This window comes from Suncus etruscus, chromosome 4 (genome assembly GCF_024139225.1).
Source record: "Suncus etruscus isolate mSunEtr1 chromosome 4, mSunEtr1.pri.cur, whole genome shotgun sequence".
Taxonomy (NCBI): domain Eukaryota; kingdom Metazoa; phylum Chordata; class Mammalia; order Eulipotyphla; family Soricidae; genus Suncus; species Suncus etruscus.
Genome location: NC_064851.1, coordinates 41,868,058 through 41,893,299, shown reverse-complemented (window position 1 = coordinate 41,893,299; position 25,242 = coordinate 41,868,058). Strand labels below are relative to the sequence as shown.

Genomic DNA, 25,242 nt, shown 5'->3' with positions numbered 1-25,242 from the left:
TTAGGCTCCTGGAGTTTCCTTGATAAGCTGCTGCAGGTCTGGGGGCCGTGGTCCTGGCAAAAGACTTCTCTCGTAGATGAAAGGTAGACGGTGGTATCTGAGATGCTGCCCAGAGTCTTCAACTCTTTCCCTTTCACTGCCTACTTCTGACCCGCCTGAGGGGGCCTCTGCCACCATAGATGGTGGGGTAGCAGAGGGAGGCCTGTCAGAAACGATGACGATTGGGAGCACTTCTGCTACCTTTTACTGGCATTCCACCAACTCTGGATACATTAGCAGTTTTTGGTCCCCTCTCTCCTTTCACAACATCAAACTTCACAGTCTCCTCATCTCCAACGCTTCACAGAAACTTCTTGGGATTGTTTCTCTTAATAGCTGTTCAGTGAACAAAGACATCTTCTTTGGTGTCGTTTCTGTTGAAAAATCCATAACCATTCCGGACATTGAACCATTTGACAGTGCCCAGGACTTGGATTGCCAGCACTGGCTTGTCTACCTGACTCAGTCTTGGGGCGTGGGGATATCTCTGGTTGAGCCATTTCAGACTCTGCGTCTGCAGAGATGGTAACTGGTTCATCATTCTTGGGAGAGGAGAGTCTCTCTGGTTTAGAGTCAGTAGTCAACGATAAATTATCCGCTATGAGAAGGCCTTTAGATCGAGAACTCGTCACCACTGGGAAGGCTCTCTTCTCATGTGGCATGTATGCAGGAGAATCTAGAGGGAGCCTGGCACATACAGAGTAAGAAATGCAGTTAGATGGACCAAAGCAACACAAAGCCATTCAGTATAGGAGCCATGTTCACCGATGTTCAGTGAAAGACATAGCACATTCAGTCCAGCTCGAGGGGGGCTGACACGGTGATAATCCACCAAAGGGTCAAGTCACAATTAGCACTCACTTTCGCTGAAGTCTTCTTCTTGGGTCCAGGGTTCAGTTAGTTCAAGGTTCGGGCAGTTGGGTTACTGGTCCTACCCTAATCAGTAATTGTACTCCACCCTAGGGTGTGACCTGATGATAGTATATTGGATTATTCCTTACTTGGTATACTGCTCCCATCCTAGGGTGGGACCTGATTCTTGTCAATAAAAGCAGGGATCTGAGGAAGGCAGGGGCTCATTCTTTGGTCTTCTTCCACTGTGCTGCACTCCATTTTAGGAGCAGAAAGCTTCGGTGGTTTGAATTCCTTGCTTGAGCACTGGCTTTCCTGAACCCATTCTTGTTCCTCTTCACTGCGTGAATTATTTCCTATGGATCTCTACAACTGGAACTTTTCCCTGTCCTAATCCGACAGGGAAATGGGAACTGCCTTTTCTGACTGGGAGCTCGTTGGGAGTCAAACCTCAACCAAACTTCTAGAGAACGTGACATTTTATTCTGAACCATGATCCATCTCAGGGTCTGCCTCATTCTCCACCACATCTCCAACATCACTTCTATAGAGAACGAAGGGAGGAACCCTGAGTAGTCTAGCAGAAAACCAATCCCCCTTTCAAGCAAAATGTAGCTCAGAACTAGATCTTTAGCTTGTACCCCTGAAAGAATGAAGGAATTCTCAAGAGCACCCTCCTAGAGAGGTGACTCTTACAGAGAATGTAATCATGGAGGAGATAGATAATAAAACCCCCCTGTTAGTTCCTTATGCTCTTGAGTAAATGTAGTGCAAAGCTCCACAAATGAAAGAGTAGGGTATTGATGGATAATCTCTAGAATCAGGTCTTGTGCTCCTCAGGACTCTGCCTCTACTGTACCTGGCTACTCCTGGACCATACCAACTAGCTGCCCTCACCCCTGCACCTGCTCCTTCTGATTCTGTTGCCTTCATTACTAGAGCTACTATCACTGTTATTTTTTTTTAATAATATCTCTATTTAGGGCCAGAGCAATAGTACGGTGGTAGGGTGTTTGCCTTGCATGCAACCTGCCCAGGACGAATGGTGGTTCAAATTCCGGCATCCCATATGATCCCCGAGCCTGCCATATACGATTTCTGAGCACAGAGCCAGAGTTCCGCCAGGTGTGACCCAAAAAACACCAAACAAACAAACTAACAAAAACCCCCACAAAACTTCATTTAAGCACCATGATAGTTGTTAGTGTAGTTATTTCTCTAAGTGCACTCACCACTCTTTGTTGTGAGCTTTATATTGTAGGCCAGTCCTTCCAGCCCCATCTCTATTGTCTCTGGGTATTATTACAATAATGTCTTTTATTTTTCTGAAATCCCACAAATGAGACTATTCTGTCTATATCCCTTTCTCTGACTTATTTCACTCAGTACAGTAGTTTCCATGTCCCTCCGTGTATAGGAAAATCTCATGACTTCATTTTTCCTGATGGCTGCATAGTATTCCATTGTTATATGTACCACAGTTTCTTTAGCCACTCATCTGTTTTCAGGCATTTGGATTGTTTCCAGTTTCTGGTTATTGTAAATAGCACTGCAACAAATATAGGCATGTGAAAGCATTTTTCTTTAATTGTGTTTTTGTGTTCCTAGGGTATATCCCTAGGACTCTACCACTATTTGTTCCTGGGGCTCCTGCAGCCCCTACAGCCCCACCACTTTGGAGTAATTGCTTCCTGCTCTGACTGATTTATTGGACTTTGTCACCTTTGTTGCTTTGGACTTTACAGCAGCTTCTATAGGTAAAGGGGTATGTAGAAGGCTTTTGGTGTGGTGAAGTTGCTAAGGTTGCTGCTGTGGACATAGGGAATGCTACTTGCATCATTACAGAGGTACTGCTATTGCAACTCTGGCACCATGATCAGTGTGTGATCTTGTACACTGCAACCATGTATGTGTGATTCTTCCAGATATGGCAGTGACAACAGCAAAAGAAAGAGAAATTGGAAAATACCTACTAATTGGAAATAAGTAAATATTTAATTCTAATTAATTTATGTTTGGGAGGCACATCTGGCAGTGCTCTGTGCTTACTTTTGGCTCTGTGCTCAAGGATCACCCCGACAGGGTTTGGGGTACTATATGGATACTGAGTATTGAACATGGGTTGCTGTGTGCAATGCCCTACCTGTTGTGATACTAAGATATCTAACATTTGGGGCCAGAGAGATAGCAGGGAGGTAAAGCATTTGCCTTGCATGCAGAAGGATGGTGGCTCGAATCCTGGCATCCCATATGGTCCCCCAAGCCTGCCAGGAGCGATTTCTGAGCAGAGAGCCAGGAGTGACCCTTGAGCACCGCTGGGTGTGACCCTAAAACAAAAAACAAACAAAAAGAAAGATATCCAACATTTTAAATTCCTATAACTTACTTAGGAAAAACTCAAAAGTTCAAAGAACAACTATTTCACATAGACAGTAAGTATTAACCCAATCTCAGAAACTAGAAACCAAGAACATACTGGCAGAATTACATGTTCAGTTGTCAGAAAAATTTAATTCTGGCCATGCATAGATATTTCTATGGTGAGTGAAAAGAAATGCAACCAGGGGCCAGAGTGATAGTAAAATGGATAGGGTTCTTGTCTTGCATGTAGGTGACCTGGGTTTGATTCCCCGAGACCCATTAAGTCCTCTGAGCCTGCCAGTAATGATCTCTGAGCAGAGACAGAAGTCAAACTTCCTGAACACATTTGGGTGTGGTTCAAAACAAAAATTCAAATAAAAAAATATAGAAGGAAGAAAAAGAAATTTTACGACTGTGGAAAAATATTATGATTATAAAGCCAAAATTTACATTCTTTGGTACCCAGCAATCCCGCTGAGAACTATATTCGGAAGAAATGCTTTATACATATCAATCAAGAAGTACAAGCAATATTATTTCACTATTGAGCATAGCAAAACCTAAGTGAAATGCACATCAATGTAAGAGTTTTACTGAGTATATTCACACTATAAATTATTATTGAGCATTGAAAATTAATTGTGGCCATAAAACCACTAGAAACATGTTTGCTGCATTTCTTAAGTTTTGGTGCTTAATATCTTTTATTACAGTTATAAGGTTTTGGCTTTTATGGGGGAAGGGCACACCTAGAAATGCTCAGGGATCAATCCTGATTCTGCACTCAGGACTCACTTCATGCCTGGAAGTGATGGGGGCCAGGTGAGATGCTGGAGATTGAACCCAGGTGGGTATGCGCAAGCAAATGTTTTATGTGTTGTACTAGCATTCTAGCTCTAGTTTCAAGTATTTAATTATCACTTTTCTTTTCTTAAACCCACTAGAGGTATTAAAAATTCTATTTTATTTCTATCTTTTGAATGTACATACTTTGCTTAATGATTATCATTCTTTTATGATGCAGTTTTTTTTTGGGGGGGGTTCACACCCAGCAGTGCTCACGGGTTACTCCTGGCTCTCCGCTCAGAAATCGCACCTGGCAGGCTCGGGGGACCATATGGGATGCTGGGATTTGAACCTCCGTCCTTCAGCATGCAAGGCAAATGCCTTACCTCCATGCTATCTCTCCAGCTTCGATGCTGTTTTTTTTTTATCAATACCTTATCTCCAATAGAATATTTTAGCTCTGACCTTATTCCAACTTCGAATTTTAATTAAAACAAAAAAATTGGTTTATTTTGATGCATTTTACATTCCTGTTCATAAATTGTTTTTGGGGGCCATCACCTCTGGCAATGCTTAGGAAATACTCATGGTGGTGCTTGGGAGATCTTATGGAATGACAGGATCAAGCCTGGGTCAGGCACTTGCAAGATAAGCACCTCACCTGCTGTCCTATCTCTCCAGATATATCTGTTTATAAATATTTTTGAGGATTTCACACCTGGCAGTGCACAGGAACAATTTCCAGCTCCATTCTCAAGTCTTGCTTCCTGAGGTCTCAGAGGACAATGCTGTATTTAGAATAAAAGCCAGGTCCGCTCCATGTGAAGCATGCACTTTACTCCACTGTGTTCTCTCTGGTCCAATGAAAATGAGGGTGATAGTATAGGAGACAAGCACTGCATATGGCTGCTTTGGCGGACCCTGGTTTTATCCATGGCATTGTATATAGTAAATATGGTAATCTTAGCACTGCCAAAGTGTGGTGCAAACCAGCCCTATATTCTGTCTCCCCAAAATAATCAAATCAACCTAAGCCATTTTGTAATTTAGAATGTTTCAGATTACTTTTCCTTCTTGAATCTCTTTTTCATTTTATTTTTTTGTTGTTGTTTGGGTTACACCCGGCAACGCTCAGGGATCACTCTATGCTCAGAAATCGCTCATGGCAGGCTTAGGGGACCACAGGGGATGCCGGGATTCGAACCACCAACCTTCTGCATGCAAGACAAATGCCTTACCTCCAAGCTATCTCTCCAGCCCCTCCTTCTTGAGTCTCTTAACCCTTGATTAGTAAACTCATATATCAGATGAAATTTTGGACTATATTAGGCAGTGTTCCTGGGTTACTTCTTACTCTATGATGAGGACACAATATGTGGTGAAGAGGATCAAATGGGGTCTGCCATATGCAAGTCTCAGGTCTTAACTCCTATGCTGCCTCTCTGGCCTGATGGTAAATACTTTTAAAAAATATATTTTTACCATGGGACTGGTGTAATAGTACAGTGGGTAGGATGTTTGCCTTGCACGTGGCCAATGCGGGTTCAATTCCCAACATCCCATATTGTGTCCCAAACCTGCCAGGAGTGATTCCAGTGAATGCAGCATCAAGAGTAACCAGAGTGCTCTTAGGTGTGATCTAAAACCAAACAAATTTGTTTTAGCTGCACTCATTCTTTTTTGTTTTTGGCCCACACCTGGTAACGCTCAGGGGTTCTCCTGGCTGTGCATTCAGAAATCACTCCTGGCTTGGGAGACCAAATGGAATGCCAGAGGATGGAATCGGGGTTCGTCCTATGTTAGCTCGCTCAAGGCAAACACCCTACTGCTTGCACCACTGCTCCAGCCCCTTTTTAATATAATTTTTAATAGAATTTGTAGGTACTTTTTAGATATTACTTCCAGTTCACTATTTCTCTTTAGCTGTCTAATCTGCAAACTGTTCAAGAGTTTTAAATTTGATCAATTGTACTTTCAATTTTTATTTTGATAAATGTCTTAAACAAACTCAAGAGACTGGAGTGAGAGCACAGTGGATAAGGCATTTGCCTTGCATGCAGCTGACCCAGGTTTCATTCCCAGCATCCCAGATGGTCTCCCAAATCTGCAGTGTTTTCTTTTTTTGTTTGTTTTTTGGGCCACACCCGGCGTTGCTCAGGGGTTACTCCTGGCTGTCTGCTCAGAAATAGCTCCTGGCAGGCACAGGGGACCATATGGGACACCGGGATTCGAACCAACCACCTTTGGTCCTGGATCGGCTGCTTGCAAGGTAAACGCCGCTGTGCTATCTCTTCGGGCCATGCAGTGTTTTCTACGTAAAGAGCTAGGAGTAATGTCCGAGGGCTGCTGGGTTAGACGCCCCCCCCCTAACCCCCCCCCAAAGAGAAAAATTCACCAAAACCAAACAAAAACTCTATTGTTTGTTCGTATTTTAAGATATTTAAACATTCTATAAGGCTATTCTTTAATTCAAAATTTGCAATCTTTTAGAGATGTTTATAATTTTACATTTCCCTTGTTTCTCATTCTGGGTGGTTTGCTGTTTCTCAAGTGTTTGATGATGATTGTATTTTCTGTCTTAATCTTAATTTGAGGAATTTCTATAGTCCCATCTTTGAGAATCTTTTCTTTGGTGATGTGATTCTAGACACATTCTCATTGACACAGAATAACTTGTTTTACTTGATTTTTACTGACACAAGAATAACTTGCAAGGGGCCAGAGTGATAGTACAGCAGGTAGGACACTCATCTGAACATGACTGACCTGGTTTAGATCCCTGGCACCCCATATGGTCACCCTGAACCCTGCCAGGAGTGATCCTGTGCACAGTCAGGAGTAAGAACTGTGCTAGGTATGAACCCCACCTCCATCCCAACAACAAAATAGAATAAAAGAATAACTTGAACACTAGAGGATTTAGCATAGAACTTTTTTTCTTTTTGTTTTTTTGGGCCTTACCTGGTAGCAAACAGGGGTTATTCCTGGTTCTGCACTCAGAAATTAATTCTGGCAGTCCCAGGGGATCCATATGGGATGCCAGGCATCAAACCTTGGTTAGCCACATGCAAAGAAAACTTTACCCACTGTGCTATCGCTCCAACTCCAGGACATAAATTCTAATGCTACTGTAAGATTTGTTTTCATTAGAATGGTGCAGCTGTGTGCTAGAGAAAATTATCTTTGGGCAGCTTCAGTCCTTTTAGGTACCCTGACAATAGGGTTCTTGTCTTCTGCAATTTCCTATTACACTGCCCTACTTTGTTGACTTAGTTCAGTTGCAACCTCTTATGTATTTTTCAGTCTGGTGTTTAGGTATTTCCAGCCAAATTCTTAGATGTTGCAGCTCTGATTTGTCTAGATTTACACACTAACTTGTTTTCTTATTGCAAATTTTAGAGTTTGTACTTAGTCATGAACTAGAAGCAGAAATTATGCAAGTGTCTTTTCACTTAGAAAGTTATGCATATATTTACATGTTTATAAATATGTATATACCTATACATAATGCTAATATCTAGGAGAAACACTATACTTCAAGTGGAAGCAAATAATTCTAAATTAAAACTAGAAATTTCTGGATTTAAGGCATTTGCTCATTTGGGTTTCTTAGGCTTATCCTCAATTTCTTTGGGAAGAGCAGTGACACATGTGAAAACTGGTTAAGATTTGAATCTACAGGAGGTGTATGAGCTCAGCAGGAGCAGCTCTGGGCTGTAGAGGAGTTTGGACTAAAAAAAAATAAAGTACCACTTTGAATTGAACTGAGGTGTGTGAGCCCAGTGAGAGTAGTGGTGGATGCAGTTTGGACTAAATATAGTGCCATTTTGAATTAAACTGAAGTGTGTGAGCTCAATGGAAGCTGCTGAGAGTTATGGGTGTAGTTTTAACTAAACTGAAAGAAAAAAAGTACCATATTGAAATGAAATGTCATTTGTGAGCCCAGCCAAGAGAGCAGCAGCTCTGCTTCACTCCACAGCCATGCAATTCTAGTCAAGATGTCCCACTATAACACATTTTGTACAGCACCATACTACAAAGGTCACAATAGGCAAACAATGTAGAATCTCACCTATATAATCTCTCTGATCATGACTTTAGAGAGGAAATGTTTTTTTTTTTTTTTTTTTTCACACCCGGCAGTGCTCAGGGGTTACTCCTGGTTCTATGCTCAGAAATCGCTTCTGGCAGGCTTGGGGGGACCATAAAGGATGCCAGGATTCAAACCACCATCCTTCTGCATGCAAGACAAACGCCTTACCTCCATGCTATCTCTCCGGCCCCTCGAGAGGAAATGTTAAGGCTGTTCAAAGAATCCAAAGAAACCATGGAACAGACAGCTCATAAGATTCAAGAGAATATGGGGCTGGAGAGATAGCATGGAGGTAGTGCATTTGCCTTGCATGCAGAAGGTCAGTGGTTTGAATTCCGGCATCCCATGTGGTCCCCTGAGCCTGCCAGGAGCGATTTCTAAGCATAGAGCCAGGAGTAACCCCTGAGCACTGCCAGGTGTGACCCAAAATCCAAAACAAACAAACAAACAAAAAACAAAAACAAAACAAAACAAAACAAAAACTTCAAACAGAAATATCAGAGCTAAAACATGCTAGCTAGGTGAAATAAAAATCTCACTATAAAGCCTCACCAGCAGAATAACAGCTGCTGAGGATAAACTCAGTGGTCTGGAAGATGAGCTGCATAAAAGCTCCATTCAGCAAAAGAAATTGGATAACAGTCTTAAAGTAAAAGAAGGAAAATTTCCTGAAATTAAGTGAACAGACAATAGACATTTGGGGTAAATTTAACAGGAACAATATAAGAATCACTGGGGTCCTGGAGGGCCAGGAAGAAAAAACTATGAAGAAACAATAGTCAAAAATCATTGCTTAGAAATTCTCAGAGCTGAAGAATATTTTACCCACATCATGGATGCCTGAAAAGTACCATCTAAAAGAGATCCAAATAAAAGCACCACAGGCACTTCCTAGTCACAATGATGAAAAACATAGAATACTGAAAGCAGAAAGATCAGAAGGGAAATTATATAGAGAGAAGAAAACTTAAGATTTACAGCTAATTTGTCACGGGCAATTCTCCTGGCCCAAAGATGGGATATAGTAAAAAACTCAAGGAAGTGAACACCTCATCGAGAATACTTCAGATTTGAAGGAAGGATACACTGCTTCATGGATAAACAACTGCTCAGAAAGTTCAGAATTAAAACCAACATTAAAAGAACTAAAGGGCCTACTTTAAGACAAGGCAGACTGCTGTAGGCAGCTTCTGTCCTACAGCCATCAGTGAGTGAATCCACTTTAGGGAGAGTGGGTTGCACAGGCGGCGAAATATGAAGTATAAAATAAAGAGACCACACAAAATACATTGTATGGGGACCCGTGTTTGAAATAAAAGTGAGACAAATTTTACTCTCCAGGCTGGGAGTACATAAAGGGTAAAGAGACAGTCATATCATGAAGGAATGCCCACATTTGTTTCTTTCAAAGTACAGAAACTATCAATGTACATTGTTTGATTTTAAAACAAATACACATGGCTTTGGGTGGTTTGTAATCTTAGAATAGGTTTCAGTTAGCAGTCAGAGGATAAAAGAAAGTTTAATTTCTTACATATCAAAGTAGTTCCTGGCCCTAGGTGTCTTTACTGATGTAAATTAAGGGATAGCAGGAACCCTGGTTTTCTTCCTAATAACAAATATCCTTAACCTGAGGGAACAGTTTTGTAGCTAGGGGCTAAGACCCACTTCCTATGGTCTGGTTATAAAAAGAGATAAAACTTATAAAAGGGGTACAGAATTATACCTAATAAATAGCCTAATTCTACACTGGCCAAACTTGTTTGTTAGCAGGTATTCAAAGTGACAGGGAAAGTCCCTGAGGCAAAGTCATCCTGCTGTGGTGCTCAAAGACAAGGAGAGAAGACATTGTCTTGAAGATGCTATGTTTTGACGTGGCCTTTAGAAGTAGACTGTCTTATTTGGTGTGGGAATTTCTCTAGGAAAAGAAATTTGATAGAGGCCCTATTTTGGCCTGTAATTTTTACAAAAGGAGAGATAGCCAAATAATGAACGAAAATGTAATGCCAAGCATCTCTTCGGAAATTCCTCAACAATCCACGCAGGGGAAAAAGGTGACCACCACGGGCCTTTTGAGGAACCCCGTGGGGTTATTTCAGTTCTCTCCACCAGAAAATCTGAAGATTCATCTGGTGGGCTGAGCTCCCCTAAAAGTTTATGTATGCCGTGGCAGCAGACCCCACAAATATATCAAACTTCTACAAAAAGATGACACCAAAATTCTTTGACAATCATCTCTCTCAATATCAATGGACTCCATGCACCAATTAAGAAACATAGAATGACAAATGAATCAGAAAATTGAATCCAACATTTTGTTGCCTACAAAAACATATCTTATTAGTCAGAGCAAACAAACTCAGTCAAAGGCTAGAAAAACAATCCTTCAAACGTCTCCCTTAAAATGACTGGGGTGGCCATATTAATATCAGATGACACAGACTTAAAAGGTTATGAGACAAAGATGAGCACTTCTTAAATAATCAAGGGATGTATACAACAGTAATAAATTATACTCCTAAATAAATATGTCCCTAATAGGGTCGAACAAAATACTTAAAATCAACTGCTTAGGGGCCGGAGAGATAGTATGGAGGTAAGACGTTTACCTTTCATGCAGAAGGTCAGTGGTTCAAATCCCAGCATCCCATATGGTCCCCCGAGCCTGCCAGGAACGATTTCTGAGCATAGAGCCAGGAGTAACCCCTGAGCGCTGCTGGGTGTGACCCAACCCCCCTCCCCCAAAGATAACTGCTTAGAGAATTTAGAAAGATATCAATAGAAACATAATAATAGTGGGAGATTTCAATACCATCCTGTTACCTCTTGATAGATCAACCAGGCTAAAACTGAACAAGTATATGTTGGCTTTGAAGGAAGAAATGGGAGTGGCTTAGTATGTATGTATGTATGTATGTGTTTATGTGTGTGTGTAGATATATAATATATATTTATGTATATATATCTTCTTGGTAGAAAATTGGATACATATTTTCTCCAATATATAGGTGACATTCTCTAAGATAAACCACATGCTGGGCCATAAAACATACCTTCATAAAATCAAAAGGCTAGAAATTGTATCAATTATCTTCTCATACAATGATGCACTGAAAATAAAGTGAATTACAAACAGACACAAAGAAAAAAAACTTTTAACACCTGAAAGTTAAACAGCTCACTACTGACATCTATTGGGTCAGAGAGAAAATCAAAAGATTCCTGGAAACAAATGAGACTGAAGACATGACTTATCAGAACTTGTGGGGCATAGCAAAAGCAGTAATAAGAGGAAAATTTATAGCTTTGCAAACAATCCTTAGGAAGGGCCTACATAAATAACTTAATGGCACAACTTAAAAAAATTGAAAAAGGACCAATCAAAGGAACCCAAACTGAACTGGTGGAAGGAAATAATAAAACAGAGCAGAAATGAATGAACTGAAAAAAAAAAATCCAAAAGATCAATTAAAGCAAAGTTGACTTTTTAAAAAAATAAACAATATAGATAAAACATTGGAAAGACTCAAAAAGAGACTTAATAAACCAAATCAGAAATGAAAAGGGGGAATCACTACAGATACTACAGGAATTCAGAGGGTAATCAGAGATTACTTTGAAATCTTTATGCCATAGAAGAACCTGGAAGATATGGATATATTTTTGGACTTCTATAACCTCTAAGGTTGAAATCAAGATGATTTGGATGATCTGAACAGACATATCACTATGAGGGAAAGTGAAATGGTAATCAAAAGGCTTCCCAAAAACAAAAGCCCAGGCCCAGATGGATTCACTAGTGAATTCTTTCAAACCTTTAAAAAGGACCTACTGTCAGGGCCGGCATGGTGGCGCTAGAGGTAAGGTGCCTGCCTTGCCAGCACTAGCCTAGGACGAACCGCAGTTTGATCCCCCAGTGTCCCATATGGTCCCCCAAGCCAGGAGCGACTTCTGAGCGCATAGCTAGGAGTAACCCCTGAGTGTTACCGGGTGTGGCCCAAAAACCTAAAAAATTTCTTCCAGAAAATTGAAGACAGAAATACTCCTAGTTTCTATAAAGCTAACATCACCCTGGTACCAAAGTAGACAGATCCTCCCCCACTCCCACACAAGAGAATTACAGGCCAGTATCCTGATGAGAACAAATACAAAGATCCTCAAGAAAATACTAGCAAATAGAATCCAACAACTCATCAAGAGGGTTATACACCATGACCAAGTAGGATTTACCCCTGAGATGCAAGGATGTTTTAACATATGCAAGTCAATCAATATAATATACCATATAAATAAAAGAAAAACCCTATATGATCATAGCAGAAGATGTGGTAAAGCATTTGACAAGGTCTAATAACTGTTTATGATAAAAACTCTCAACAAGATGGGAATTGGAAGGAACTAGTCTCAATATAGTCAAGGCCATTTATCACAAGCCTATGGCAAACATTATACTCAATAGGAAAAATTAAAAGCCCTTTCCTCTAAGATCTGGCATAAAGATGAGTTTGCCCCCCTCTCACCACTTCTTTTCAATATAATACTAGAAGTACTTGTTGTAGCAATCAGGCAAAAAGATATCAAGGGCATTTAGATAGGAAAGGAAAAAGTCAAGCTCTCACTGTTTTCAGATGATATGATAGTATACTTAGAAAATCCTAAAACTGGGGCCGGAGTAGTAGCACAGTGGTAGGGCATTTGCCTTTCACGTGGCTGACCTAGGACAGACATCTGATCAGGACAGACATTTGATCCCTGGCATCCCATTTGGTCCCCCAAGCCAGGATTGACTTATGAATGGAGAGCCAGGAGTAACCCTTGGGCACCACTGAGTGTGACCCAGAACCCCCCACCGCCCCCAAATCCTAAAAACTCTACCACAATGCTTCTAACAATAGATTTGTAAAGTAGCAGGCTATAAAATTAATACACAAAATCCATGCTTTTCTATATACAAATAATAGAAGAGACATTAAAAACAATTCCATTCATACTGTGCCTCAGAAAATCAAGTACCTTGGAGTCAACTTAACTAAGGGGATGAAAGACTTATATAAAGAAGACTACAAAATAGTGCTTCGAGAAGTAAAGAGGACACTAGAAAATAAAAACATATATCCTACTCATGGATTATGAAAATATAAGTAAAATGTCAATAGTTCCCAAAGTATTGTACAGATTTAATGCAATCCCTATAAGAATACCTATAAAAATACCGATTTTCAAAGCAGTGGATCAAACAATCTTGAAATTCATTTGGAACAATACATGTTCATGAATAGCGAAAGCAATTCTTGTGGAGTATATGAAAATAATAGTATGGTATATAATGCCAAGAGAAGGTATGAAGGATCAGGAGGACCAGTCCATGGTAGGAAGCTTGCTTGCTACAAAAAGTGGTTAATGCAATTAAGGTAGTGAATGGTTCCTGGTGACAGTAATTTTTTAAACTGATGACTCTGAATAAGAATTGGGTGTTAAAAAGGGATAAAGTGATATGCATGGTACCCCTTAATTAGAAATAGTACAAATCACAGTATCAAAAAAGAAGAGAGAAAGAGAGAGAAGTAAAATGCCTGCCCTAGAGGTGAGTGTGGGTAGGTGAGAGGGAGACTGGGGACATTGGTGGTGGGAAAGGTGCACTATACAAACCCAAATGTCTAAAGGGGAAAAAAGAATAGAGAAAAAGAGAAAAACAGAGAGAAAAGAAAAATGTATGCCCCAGAGATAGGAAAGAGAGCATCGAAGAGAATGAGAGGAAAACTGGGAACATTAGTGGTGGGAAATATACAACTGGTGAAGGTTGTTGTACATTATATGTAACTCAATCAGGAATAACTTTATCTATGAAAAAACCTGTATTGGGACCGGTGAGATGGCGCTAGAGGTAAGGTGTCTCTGCCTTGCAAGCACTAGCCAAGGAAGGACCGCGGTTCGATCTCCCGGTGTCCCAAATGGTCCCCCCAAGCCAGGGGCAATTTCTGAGCGCTTAGCCAGGAACATCAAACAAAGAAACAAACAAACAAAAAAACCCAAAAAAATTGCAAAAAAAAAAAAAGAAAAAACCTGTATTATGAATAACCTTATAACCATAGTGTTTAAATAAAAAATTAAAATAAAAGAAGTTGAACCTATAATGTAACTTTACCTTATTAAATATATAATGGTTATTTCCTTTATGACCTGAATTCTTGTTACAAGATAGTATGAACATTTTATATTTCTAAAATATTCCATTTGTAACTTTGTGTAAAATGAAATAAAATGATTAATAGATTGTTTCACATAATTTTTGTATACCAGATCCCAAAATCATCTCATAAAGGAGATAAGTACATTTAAAACCAGTGCTTGCATTTTAGCATTAATTCCTACTATTAATTATTTATAAAGACTTTGATGCTTTTATCTTCTACCTTTCTACTCTCAGAATCAAGTACACAGAATACATTGCATAAATATCAATTAAATAAAAATATACTACTGATTTTACAAAATAATGCAAACTTTCTACATTAGTACTAATGGATAATTAAAAAAAACATTTTACATGCTAACTTGGTAATTACAATATTTAAATATGAATCATGAAGGTTTTATGTCCTTTCCTACAGTTAAAACTACTTATCAGAAAGCTTAAGTTAGTATCTGAGAATGCTGAATATTATTGTAGAACTAACACAGATTTTGACAAATAGGACGTTTCCAAAAGGAAATAATACTTAAAACCAAAGTTACAAATTAAAATCTATTTAAACTTTAATTTGTGCATTTGTGGTAATTTATGACTGCAAACACTTTTTTAAAAAACAAGAATGACAATAGTTAAAGGCACATTTCATTTGAATGCATAGTGTACCATTAGAAAGAATCCAAATTTCCTTCAAAGTGAGCAGTCACTTACACATACTGTAATACAAAATATATTTACACTCTATAGTTTAAAAATTTTAAATCTAAAATATATATATATTTAAAACTACAGAAAAATTAGTGCTTTCTTGAGCTTAATTGTGTGAATATACCCTGCCCTCTAATTTATTTTAGTGATTGACTTCAATTAAAATTTTTTCTGTACAACACATAGTTACAAAATGCTATGTCAGTTTTAACGATAAAAGTCTATTTCAGACATTGCTTTCTATGCATATTTGAGAACCACAATAACTGGAGCAGACTGTACCTCAAAAGTACTTAGTGTTTTTTAATGTTGTGTTAACACTGTTTATATTAAGACAATGAATCTAAGATCCTCTAATATCCTTTGTTAAAGAAATTAAATGGGACTTTAAAATGTCCCTTAAAAATATGGTTCCCCCTTCCATAAGATGATCGATCACCCAACAGATCTTGGGCTATTAGTTTGGAAAAAATATGAATTATCTTTAAAAAATTTTAAGTGTCTCAGGGTACAGCAAAACATGTCTTGGCAAGGCTGAAATATTTGTAAAAGATTTTAGAGCAACTTTATAAATCCATGTGCTTTCCTGTTTCTCAGAAAATTTAAACCTGAATAATTTTAAAGACATAGATTACTCTGTATAAATGGTTAATCTTGCACAGCTACAGTGAACTTGCTATTCCTGAGATTTTTGGACCCTAATATGCTAAATAGAGAATCAAAGATACTATTGAATAAAGAAAAAAATAAAATCATAGACTAGAAGGAGGAAAAATATCAAAAAATACTCCAAGCAAGTGGAAACGCCATAGTTTGCAAAAAGACTTTCCTATAAGAGCATTAAAAAAAACCACAAATGGATCCTTTGAAAAGTTGTAAAAAGTAATTGATCAAATTATTTTTGAGACTTTTGAGGTACAGTTTTAGTGTCATAATAAATTTTATAAAATATAGACTGTTTTATCAAAAATATTTATACATTCTATTATAATATATTGCTTTTGCCCTCAGTAACTGCCAATATAAAATCTGGATCCAGTGGCCCAAAATGTACAAATGCACTTAATGTAAATGCTGGAGAAGTTTGAGGTGTCTGCTTGGCCACTGTACAAAAGTGATGAAGTGGTGAAATTAAATAATAAACCTACAACATAGAATACATTACAACTCGCACATATACATGTTCACAGCATGTATACAATAATCCCTATGTTTTAACAAAGATATAGTTCCCCTCTACAGTAGACACAGAACAAGATAAACTAGATTGATACATGTACAATGACTTAAAAAGGAATAATCAGTTCACTGATTTTAGAAGAAGGTATGACAACACACCATGTATCTAGACTTTGGGAATGCATTCAGAAAACAGTATCTTAGTTCACTTGTCAGAGTCCTCACTTTACAATTTAAAATAAATGCTGATGTTTAGTTCTGGTTTCAGCATGGTTTAATAGAGAAAAAATGGTTTGGCAAGTAGCTCTGTTGGAATGCTATGAGGCTCTGTTACATGATAAGGCAATACAATTTTTATCCTAAATAAATATAGAAAAATTACAAAACATCAATTCATTTCATCTAAAAAGCCCTCAAATATCATTACATTTAAAAAAATATTACACTTAATTTCTTTAAAAATTTAGAGTATTTGCCTTATTCAAACAATCATACTGTGTGTGAAAAAATAGTAATAGCATCCCAAGCTCTTTTTTTCTCTCTGTAGATACAGCTAAGTGAAGTTAACTAATCTTCCTTTCGCTTAAAGGCAGGCCAGGCAAATGATAAATCTAGGGATTGCAGAAGAGTGCTTTTTTCCTTTTTAAATAGACTATTGATCCAAAAATATTCATCCGTGACAGATTTTCATGGCAGATGTTCATTCAGCTTAAATTCCATAAACTGTTTCCAGTGCTCAATATTACGTTGAAATACATTGAAAAGCCACGCTCAAGGAATTATAATAGTACTTTAAAATGAAATCTTCATGTTGTAAAAAAAAACTCAGAAGCGTATGGTGGCACAGAGAGCAAATGAAGGGCTGCTAGTCTTAGGAGGTCTTCTTGTGAGTCAGTCTACTTGGATTCACAGTGTCTAGAAGCTTAACACCAATCTGCAATGTAGTCAAAATCTCTGAACATTTCTTGCTCCTCTTCTGAAAGTATTCTTGGTTCCCGAGGTGGAGTGAGAATAGGTGCTTCTGAGGTAAATTCATCATCAAAATTACTGACATCTTCCCGTCCTCTAATGGTAGGCACAAAAGGTGGTTTTACTTTTTTGTCCATCAGGGCACTCCAATCAGTTAGCTGAATTATAAAACATAAAACAAAACAAAACAAAACACTTTAGTTCCCTATTCCTACTTGCCATAGCTTCATAACAATTGTTAAAAAGAATTTTCATTTACCCGGAAAAATGGGTGCTTTTTTACATCCTCTGCATCTTTCTCACCAGCTCCAAGGCGTCGCTCAGGATTTCTTCTTAATAGCTAAACATAAAAGAACATTACAAAGTAAATCCAACAACTTCATGATAGTTTCTCATATCTCACACTTATTTTCTTTTATTATTTTTCTTTTCGTATGTGCTCATTTAAACCATCTACGTACTAATAAACAACTACTAATGTTCTACTGGAAAATTTCCCTCAATATAAAACATTTAAGAAATGGGGATATAGCTCAAGTGGTAGAACAAATGCTTTTCACATGTAAGGCCTGCCATTTTCAATCTTGGGAGTGCATGACTCCCCCAATTTTAGTCCAGGAGCAAGCACCACAAGATATATTTCCCACAACTAAAGTTAAAAACCATTAATTCTTACCCTTCTCATTATGGATATGGCTTCTGTAGATAAAAACCTTGGATACCTTACTTCATCATTTACAATACTGTCAAAAACCTCTTCTTCATCATCACCAGGAAAAGGGGACTGGAAAAAAAATCTGAGTAAGTAAACTGAGCTTCAACATAGTCAAATCTTATTACCTATACAAAGCACAATCAAGAACCCTGTTAGAAAGAAAAAAAAATCCATCAGAACAAAAAAATAAACAGATCTTTAAGAAGCTACTGTAGATATGTCTATTATTCTTAAAACATGTATCATATATTCTCACTAAATACTCCTTTAAATTAATTTGGCCCACTGTTATAACAAATTTGGCTTATCATAAAATATCATTTTCATTTAATTATATGTGAACTGTTTAATTTTATTCACATATTTTTAAGATAATTTTTATTCTGACCAAAGTGAATTATGAAATTTTCACAGTAATATTTAAGGTATATAGTGACAATGAATCAGGATCATTCCCACTGCCAGTGTTGTCCACCCTCCACCCATGCATCCCATATCTCCCTCATTTGCCCCTTGGAATACTAGTGTAACTGCTCCCCTCTGTAGAAAGCTTGTTGTAGATTGGGTTTCGATTCTATTGTTATTGACTTTGGATTTGGTATTTAAGACTGATCATTTTTTTATTTCCACTCAATGTTCATATGACTCTTTGGCTCTGGTACCCCCCTGTGTCCCGTTCCCCCCCCCCCGAATTCATGGGGCTACTGGATTGAGTTTCTACTGGATTGTGGGGAATATTTATTTATGGTTTTTGGGTCACACCCGGTGGCGCCCAGAGGTTATTCTTGGATCTGTGCTTAGAAATCACTCCTGGTAGGCACGGGGGACCATATGGGATGCCGAGATTCAAACCACATCCGTCTTGGATCCAATGCATGCATGGCAAATGCCCTACCACTATGCTATCTCTCTGGCCCCTGTGGGGAATATTTAGATAATAAGACATAACTTTCAAGAATATCAATCTCATAAAAAGAGAAGAAAATAGGTATGATAAATATGGTAATAAGTGTTATTATTATTAATACAGGAAGGTTAGAGCTTACAAAAATACATTAGGTATAGATATGATTTGGTATTCAAAGCCAAAAGCAAATTAATGGTGGCAAAACATAGAAATCTGTAAGCATTCTGACAACACAAAGAGTTTCCAGCAATATCAGGCTGAAAGAAAAATTTAATAGTATGCATTTTCTCCAACATTTAACACTTGTATATACAAAAGATCCTGGGCACTATAGTGAAATTTAACTGTTAAAATTTCTGAATAGTTTGAGTCATAAAACATTATGTTATAGTCAGTATAATAGTTTAAAATATAAAGCAATAAATTCTTTTTGTTGACAATTTGGTTGCCAAATATGACTTTATTGAAGAATGTCAGTACTTCGTCATCTTAAAATTTAGGTGAACAAATGACTAAATATTATTTAGTGCTTAAAATGTCTAAAGTAAGTTAGTTTTCCTACACTTATTTTCTAACTATTTGGGAAATAGCAATTAGCTTATCTAGGTTCAATTTGGGTCCTTGTTCCTCGAAAGGTGTTCATAAAACTAAGCAGAAAAATATTATTAATGAAAAATGGGAGAATCTTTGATAACAAATTCAGAATCTAACTTCTTAAAGCTGAACCATAAATTTTATTCTCATAAACAATACATTATCTATTTGAATTTTGTTTTGTTTTGTTTTGTTTTGGGGGGGCCAACCTGTGATGCTCAGGCGCAGTCCTGGCTATGTGCTCAGAAATCGCTCCTGGCTTGGGGACCATAAGGGACACTGGGGATCAAACCATGGTCCATCCTAGGTTAGCATGTGCAAGGCAAATTGTGCCACCACTTCGGCCCCTATCTATTTGAATTTTAAATGAATGATCTAACCTTTTATTAAATAAACCTTAGTTCATTCATTGAAAATAAACCAAATTTTTATTTGTTTTGTTTTTGAGCCATGCCTGGCTTATTTATCAATTTTTTTGGAGGCATTTTGGGATGATACTTGGCAATGCAGCAAGGGATATCCCCACTTGGTGCTCAGGAGTCACTTCTAGCAGTGCTTAGTGATTATGTGTGATGCCATACAAGTGCCCAACTAACTCCAATACTATCCCTCCACGCCACTGAGAAATTTTCAATTATGTGTCTAAATATTTAATATTTCCCAATTTCACTCTAATTTATTACTTTTAACATGAATAACAAAAAAGCTTCTTATTAGTGTTTTATTTACTTGTGTAAATAAACTTACATAGAACTTGTGTGTAAAACAAAGTTACTTCCAGAAATACATTTTCAATTTGTCTAAAGCAGGGCTAGAGAAATAGTAATGCAGGTAAAGCACTTGCCTTGCAAGCAGCCAAAAACTTTTTGATGCCAGGCACCACATATGGTTCCCTGAGTCCCATCAGTAAGCATAGCCTGACCACCTCCTCAATAAAAATTAGTTTAATAGTAAGAAAAATATTCTAATATTAGCAACCTGCTATGCCAATTTTGAGGGCAAGTTCATCTTTTGAACAATGAATAAATGACATTTGATTAAAGGTATAGAATATATTCTTTAGTTTTTCTGTTTTCTTCTATTCCTTTCTAAAATGATAGATTATATGTTAAAGTCAAAATGCAGTCAGAATATAGAAACTTAAGAAACAACTTTCAAAGCTTTGTTAATGTGTTTCAAATAAAAAAACAGTAATAAAGGTGTAACCAAATTATAACTATTTACAATAATTTTTACTTATACAGAAGTATTAACTGATTTTATCAATGGCATGTTTTATTCTCTTAAACCAAATATCAGCTCGCTTTTTTCTTCATCTATCTTAGACTGCTTACCTCACCAACGAGCATTTCATATATAAGTACACCAAGTCCCCACCAATCTACAGCTCTTGTATAGGAAGTTTCTGTTAATACTTCTGGAGCAAGAAATTCAGGAGTGCCACAAAATGTGCTTGTTCTATCTCCATATCCCATTCCTAAAAAAAGTAAAATTGTTGATGTTAGTTAGCAAAAAAGTCAATTTGTCATAAAAATTATAATATATCCTCAGAAATCATTAATTTGGACAGTCGTGTGGTTGGTGACCGGATTCAAGATATAACTTGATTTACTTTTGACAAGGTGACTATAAAGACTTAGAAGGAGCTGATTTTGTGCTCTAATTTCTATCATCCTTTTAATTCAAACTTCTTTTTTTGAAGAGAAGGGCCACACCCAGTGATGCTAGGGGTTACTCCTGGCTGTGATCTCCAAAATTACTCCTACTGAGCCTGGGGACCAAATGGGATGGCATGAGTGAAATCTGTGTCGGTGGCATGCAAGGCAACCACTCTAACCACTATAATATTGCTCTGACCTCTCAATTTAATATTTTAAGTAAATCTATTGTCCTCATTTTTTAAAAAATAAAGTATACTTTAAAAAATATACAAAGTAAAGTCGTGGATAATCAAGAGTTGACCAAGGTATCAAATACTTCTGATATGGTGTCAATATTTTAGCTAACTAGCTTTCAAGTTTATAAGTATCATCTTATCAAAGTATAGGAAAGAAAATCTCAATAGTATATTTCAAAAGGTATTAATTTATAATGATGGAAAATCTCAAATGATTTTCCTAGGCTTGAAGGACATAAAGACATTAATATATTAAATTGGAGTAATCATTTCTGTTTGTTCTGCAGGGTCACACACTGACCTGTTCAGTGGTGGGTATCACTGAAGCTGGGCCTCCTACATATGAACATGTGTTCCAAGCCTCTGACCTATCTTCCACCTCCCACCACCTTTGAGATACAATTTAACATTGTTAGATTGGTTTTACTTTTACAATAAACCATTCTTCAATATAATTCATCTTACATATGCAGCGCTTAGGGGTTACTCCTGGCTCTACGCTCAGAAATGGCTCTTGGCAGGCTCGGGGGACCATATGGGATGCCACGATTCGAACCACCATCCTTCTGCATGCAAAGCAAACACCCTACCTCCATGCTATCTGTTTGGCCCCATGCTAGTATTTTAAGTGGTATCTTCATGACTCAAGAGTCTGAAAATTATATGTGCCCAAATTGGCATAAGCAGCTTACAAGTTGTTAGATATTATAATGTATATATTCCAATAATGAAGAAAGACAATATTTAATAAATCTAATTATTCAGTACATATTTTTGGAGTACCTATTGTAATCTAAGTGGCCATGTAAGTAGTGGTGACACAGATGTGAGAGTTAAAAATGACAGTTTTCATCTTTAAGGAATTTAAATGAGAAGAAAACAGATACATGATAATTTTTTATTTTATAATGATATATAAGAATAAGGTATTATGGAAACATTCTGGAAATTAGGTCCTAAACCTGACTTGGGATCTGTATAGGAATAGAAGAGACTTGGGAACTTTTCTAGGGGAGTGACACCTGATGGTTATGAGGTGTGGGGACCAGTGGTGAAGATATATAGCCTGTAAGCAGTTTGTTGTTGCTAAAAAAGAAAAATTAGGCAGATAGCAGCAGGAGATCTAGCTAGAGAAGCAGTCAGATTGGGAAGGTTATTTAAGACATTAAAATATTTTCAAAAGAAATGCCATGATCAAATTGTATTTACCTGGGCCCCATTAGTATTTTAATAATTACAAGGCAAACTGATTTCAGGCAGAAAAAACCAAGAAATGTTGCCTGGGAATGTTACCAGGCTATTAAAGAAGTTTTGTAATGTAAAAGAAAGAGAATGGCAAATATTGGATGATATGCTATATGTGGGACAGAGAAGCAAAGCATATGAATTAGCAAAAAAAAAAAAAAAAAAAAAAAGAAACTCATAAATGCAGACTGCAGAACTCTTTTCAGAAAAGAGAAGCATATGTTGAGAAGGACCAAAGGTCAGAGGTTGAAGGATGTAGATGTAATTATGGTTTTGTAATATATTTTGGTAAGATACAAAATTTCAGTCTTAAAATAGTCATGCATTCTTAATGTCAGCACAAGTGAAAAATTCCCAAAGCACTAAGATAAAAATTGGTAATAGCAGATGGATAAAAAGGATAAGAAATATCAAAGTGGTAATATTTAATGATTAATAAGACATACAAATTAGAAGAAAAGAGCCCAGACTATAATTTCACATTTTCAAAGAATGGTGAAAGGACTGTGGCATTATAACTACATATTAGATTATCTGAGGAAATAAATTATTCTTATTAAAATGGCTTAGGTGGTGGCCATTTGACTAATTTAGGGTAAAGCTGTCTAGTAGTAGACAGGTGAAATATGTCTGAAAATATTAGATTTGGATATCATTAGCATATAATTATAAACTGCCAGCAAACAACAATGTGCTCAGGATAGATTTTGAGGAACAAAAGCTTTGAAATCCTGGAGCTGGAGCAACTGCACAGCTGGTGTGGTGCTTTCCTTGCTTGCTACTGACCCAGGTTTGATCCCTGGCATCCCATATGGTCCCCTCAGCCTGCTAAGATGATTTCTGAGCACAGAGCCAAGAGTAAACTCTGAGTGCCATCGGGTGTGGCTCGCCACCACCCCTAAAAGTTTTGAAATCAACAGTATGTAATGCAAAGAAGTATAATCTGATAGAACTAGACAAAAGCAAAACTTTGAATTGTACTAAATAATTAGAAGTTCAGTGAGTAACTTAAGAGCACATATTTACAAAAGTTATTCATTCATTGATTCAAATACCAATATGCCAATTACTGTATTGTTTATTAAGAAAACAAAACTAAGAAATAAAAAGCCACTAGTGTAGAGGGCAGACAGTCATTATCTGCTATAATACAATGTATTAAGTATAAAGAGTTTCCTTTATGCTAGGCACTGTGTCACACACATTTCCAATTCTAATGTTCCATTTCCTAGTTGAGAAAACAGACTTAATATAATATAATAAGTAATTAAAAAATACATCATACATGGCAGACATAACTCAAACCTTATATTTCTGGTGCCCAACTTCATACTTTCATATTTTCTAATGTTAATTCTGATTCAAATTTGTCTAGTTGCTTTATTTACTTTTGAACATACACAAAGCACTCTTGAGATTTATTTATATATTTTTCCTATTTTAAAAGGTCAAAAGTTTTAAAAGTTGGAGAGAAGTTAGTATATCTATATAATTTAAACAGTTCCTGACAAGTGAAAAATCTCACATTAAATCAGTACTTCCTTAGAGTCGTGATAGAATGATTCATCATAAATCTATATGAATCAAAGATCTTAACTTTTTTTTTTTTTGGTTTTTGGGTCACACTCGGCAGTGCTCAGAGGTTATTCCTTGTTCCGTGCTCAGAAATCGCTCCTGGCAGGCACGGGGGACCATATGGGACGCCGGGATTCGAACCGATGACCTTCTGCATGAAAGGCAAACGCCTTACCTCCATGCTATCTCTCCGGCCTCAAAGATCTTAACTTTACATTAAAACCTACCCTTACTTCTGAAAGCCTAACCTTAATCATGCTGACAGAAAGTTTGTAAAAATATGATAATTAATGTTACAGAAACAATCTGTGCTATCATAATAAAGAATAAATTAAAGTCGAAAATATTTTTCTTTCTACCAACCTAAGAACTACTAAAGTACAAGGGAACAATAATCTATTACAATAGAAATTTTAAAACAACCAATTACCTTCTTTGCAAAGACCAAAATCAGCAATTTTCACAAAGCCCTCTGTATCTAGCAATAAGTTATCCAATTTCAAATCCCTGTTCAGGATTAAAAATAAATACAAAAATAAAAATTATAAATGAAATCAGTAGATAATATAGTGAATAAAGAGAATTAAGAGGAATCATACTTTCCTTTTACTAAAGAAGGGTTTTTTCAGTTATATTTTGAAGTTTTAATACTACATAATAAAGGTTACTTTTTCCCTTTTTGGCATCTTTTAATTTTACATAACCATTTCTGAATAATTTCCCTTATCATATAGAAAATATATTTGGAAAGTAATATTTTAGCTCTATACTATATAATAAGCATATACTTATTATATTAAATGTTATATACAAACATCATATATATAGGAGTTTCCATAGTGTAGTGGTTATCACTTTCACCTCACAAACATCATATATATGTTATAATTATATTTTAATAGATGATAAGTATACATATTTTTAAGTATATATTTTTATAATTAAAAAATAGAAAGGCTCAAGTACTTTTACTCAGTTTTACTAAGATGTTATCAATGATAATCTGTCTTTGAGTAAAATGAATTTTTTCTATACCCAATACTTCAGAAAAAACTGCTAAGCATATTTACTAGGATGAAATCATTGATGAACTGTGTTATCATAGGCCAACTAATAATTTATCTTAACCAAT

The 25,242-nt window shown here is 36.8% G+C and overlaps 1 protein-coding gene and 1 pseudogene across 1 annotated transcript in view; both read right to left on the bottom strand.

Annotated features, from left to right (window-relative positions):
* LOC126007037 (Y-box-binding protein 2-like) lies at positions 1–580 on the bottom strand (annotated as a pseudogene).
* A 16,325-nt stretch (positions 581–16,905) lies between these two features.
* PKN2 (protein kinase N2) overlaps positions 16,906–25,242 on the bottom strand; it is a 117,882-nt gene continuing 109,545 nt past the window's right edge. The window contains exons 18-22 of the mRNA XM_049771240.1: positions 24,541–24,617; positions 20,728–20,870; positions 17,854–17,961; positions 17,437–17,517; positions 16,906–17,335 (exon numbers count right to left, since the gene is read on the bottom strand). Of these exons, the coding sequence (XP_049627197.1) occupies positions 17,132–17,335; positions 17,437–17,517; positions 17,854–17,961; positions 20,728–20,870; positions 24,541–24,617 (613 nt within the window). The 3' untranslated portion in view covers positions 16,906–17,131. The remainder of the gene's footprint in view (positions 17,336–17,436; positions 17,518–17,853; positions 17,962–20,727; positions 20,871–24,540; positions 24,618–25,242) is intronic.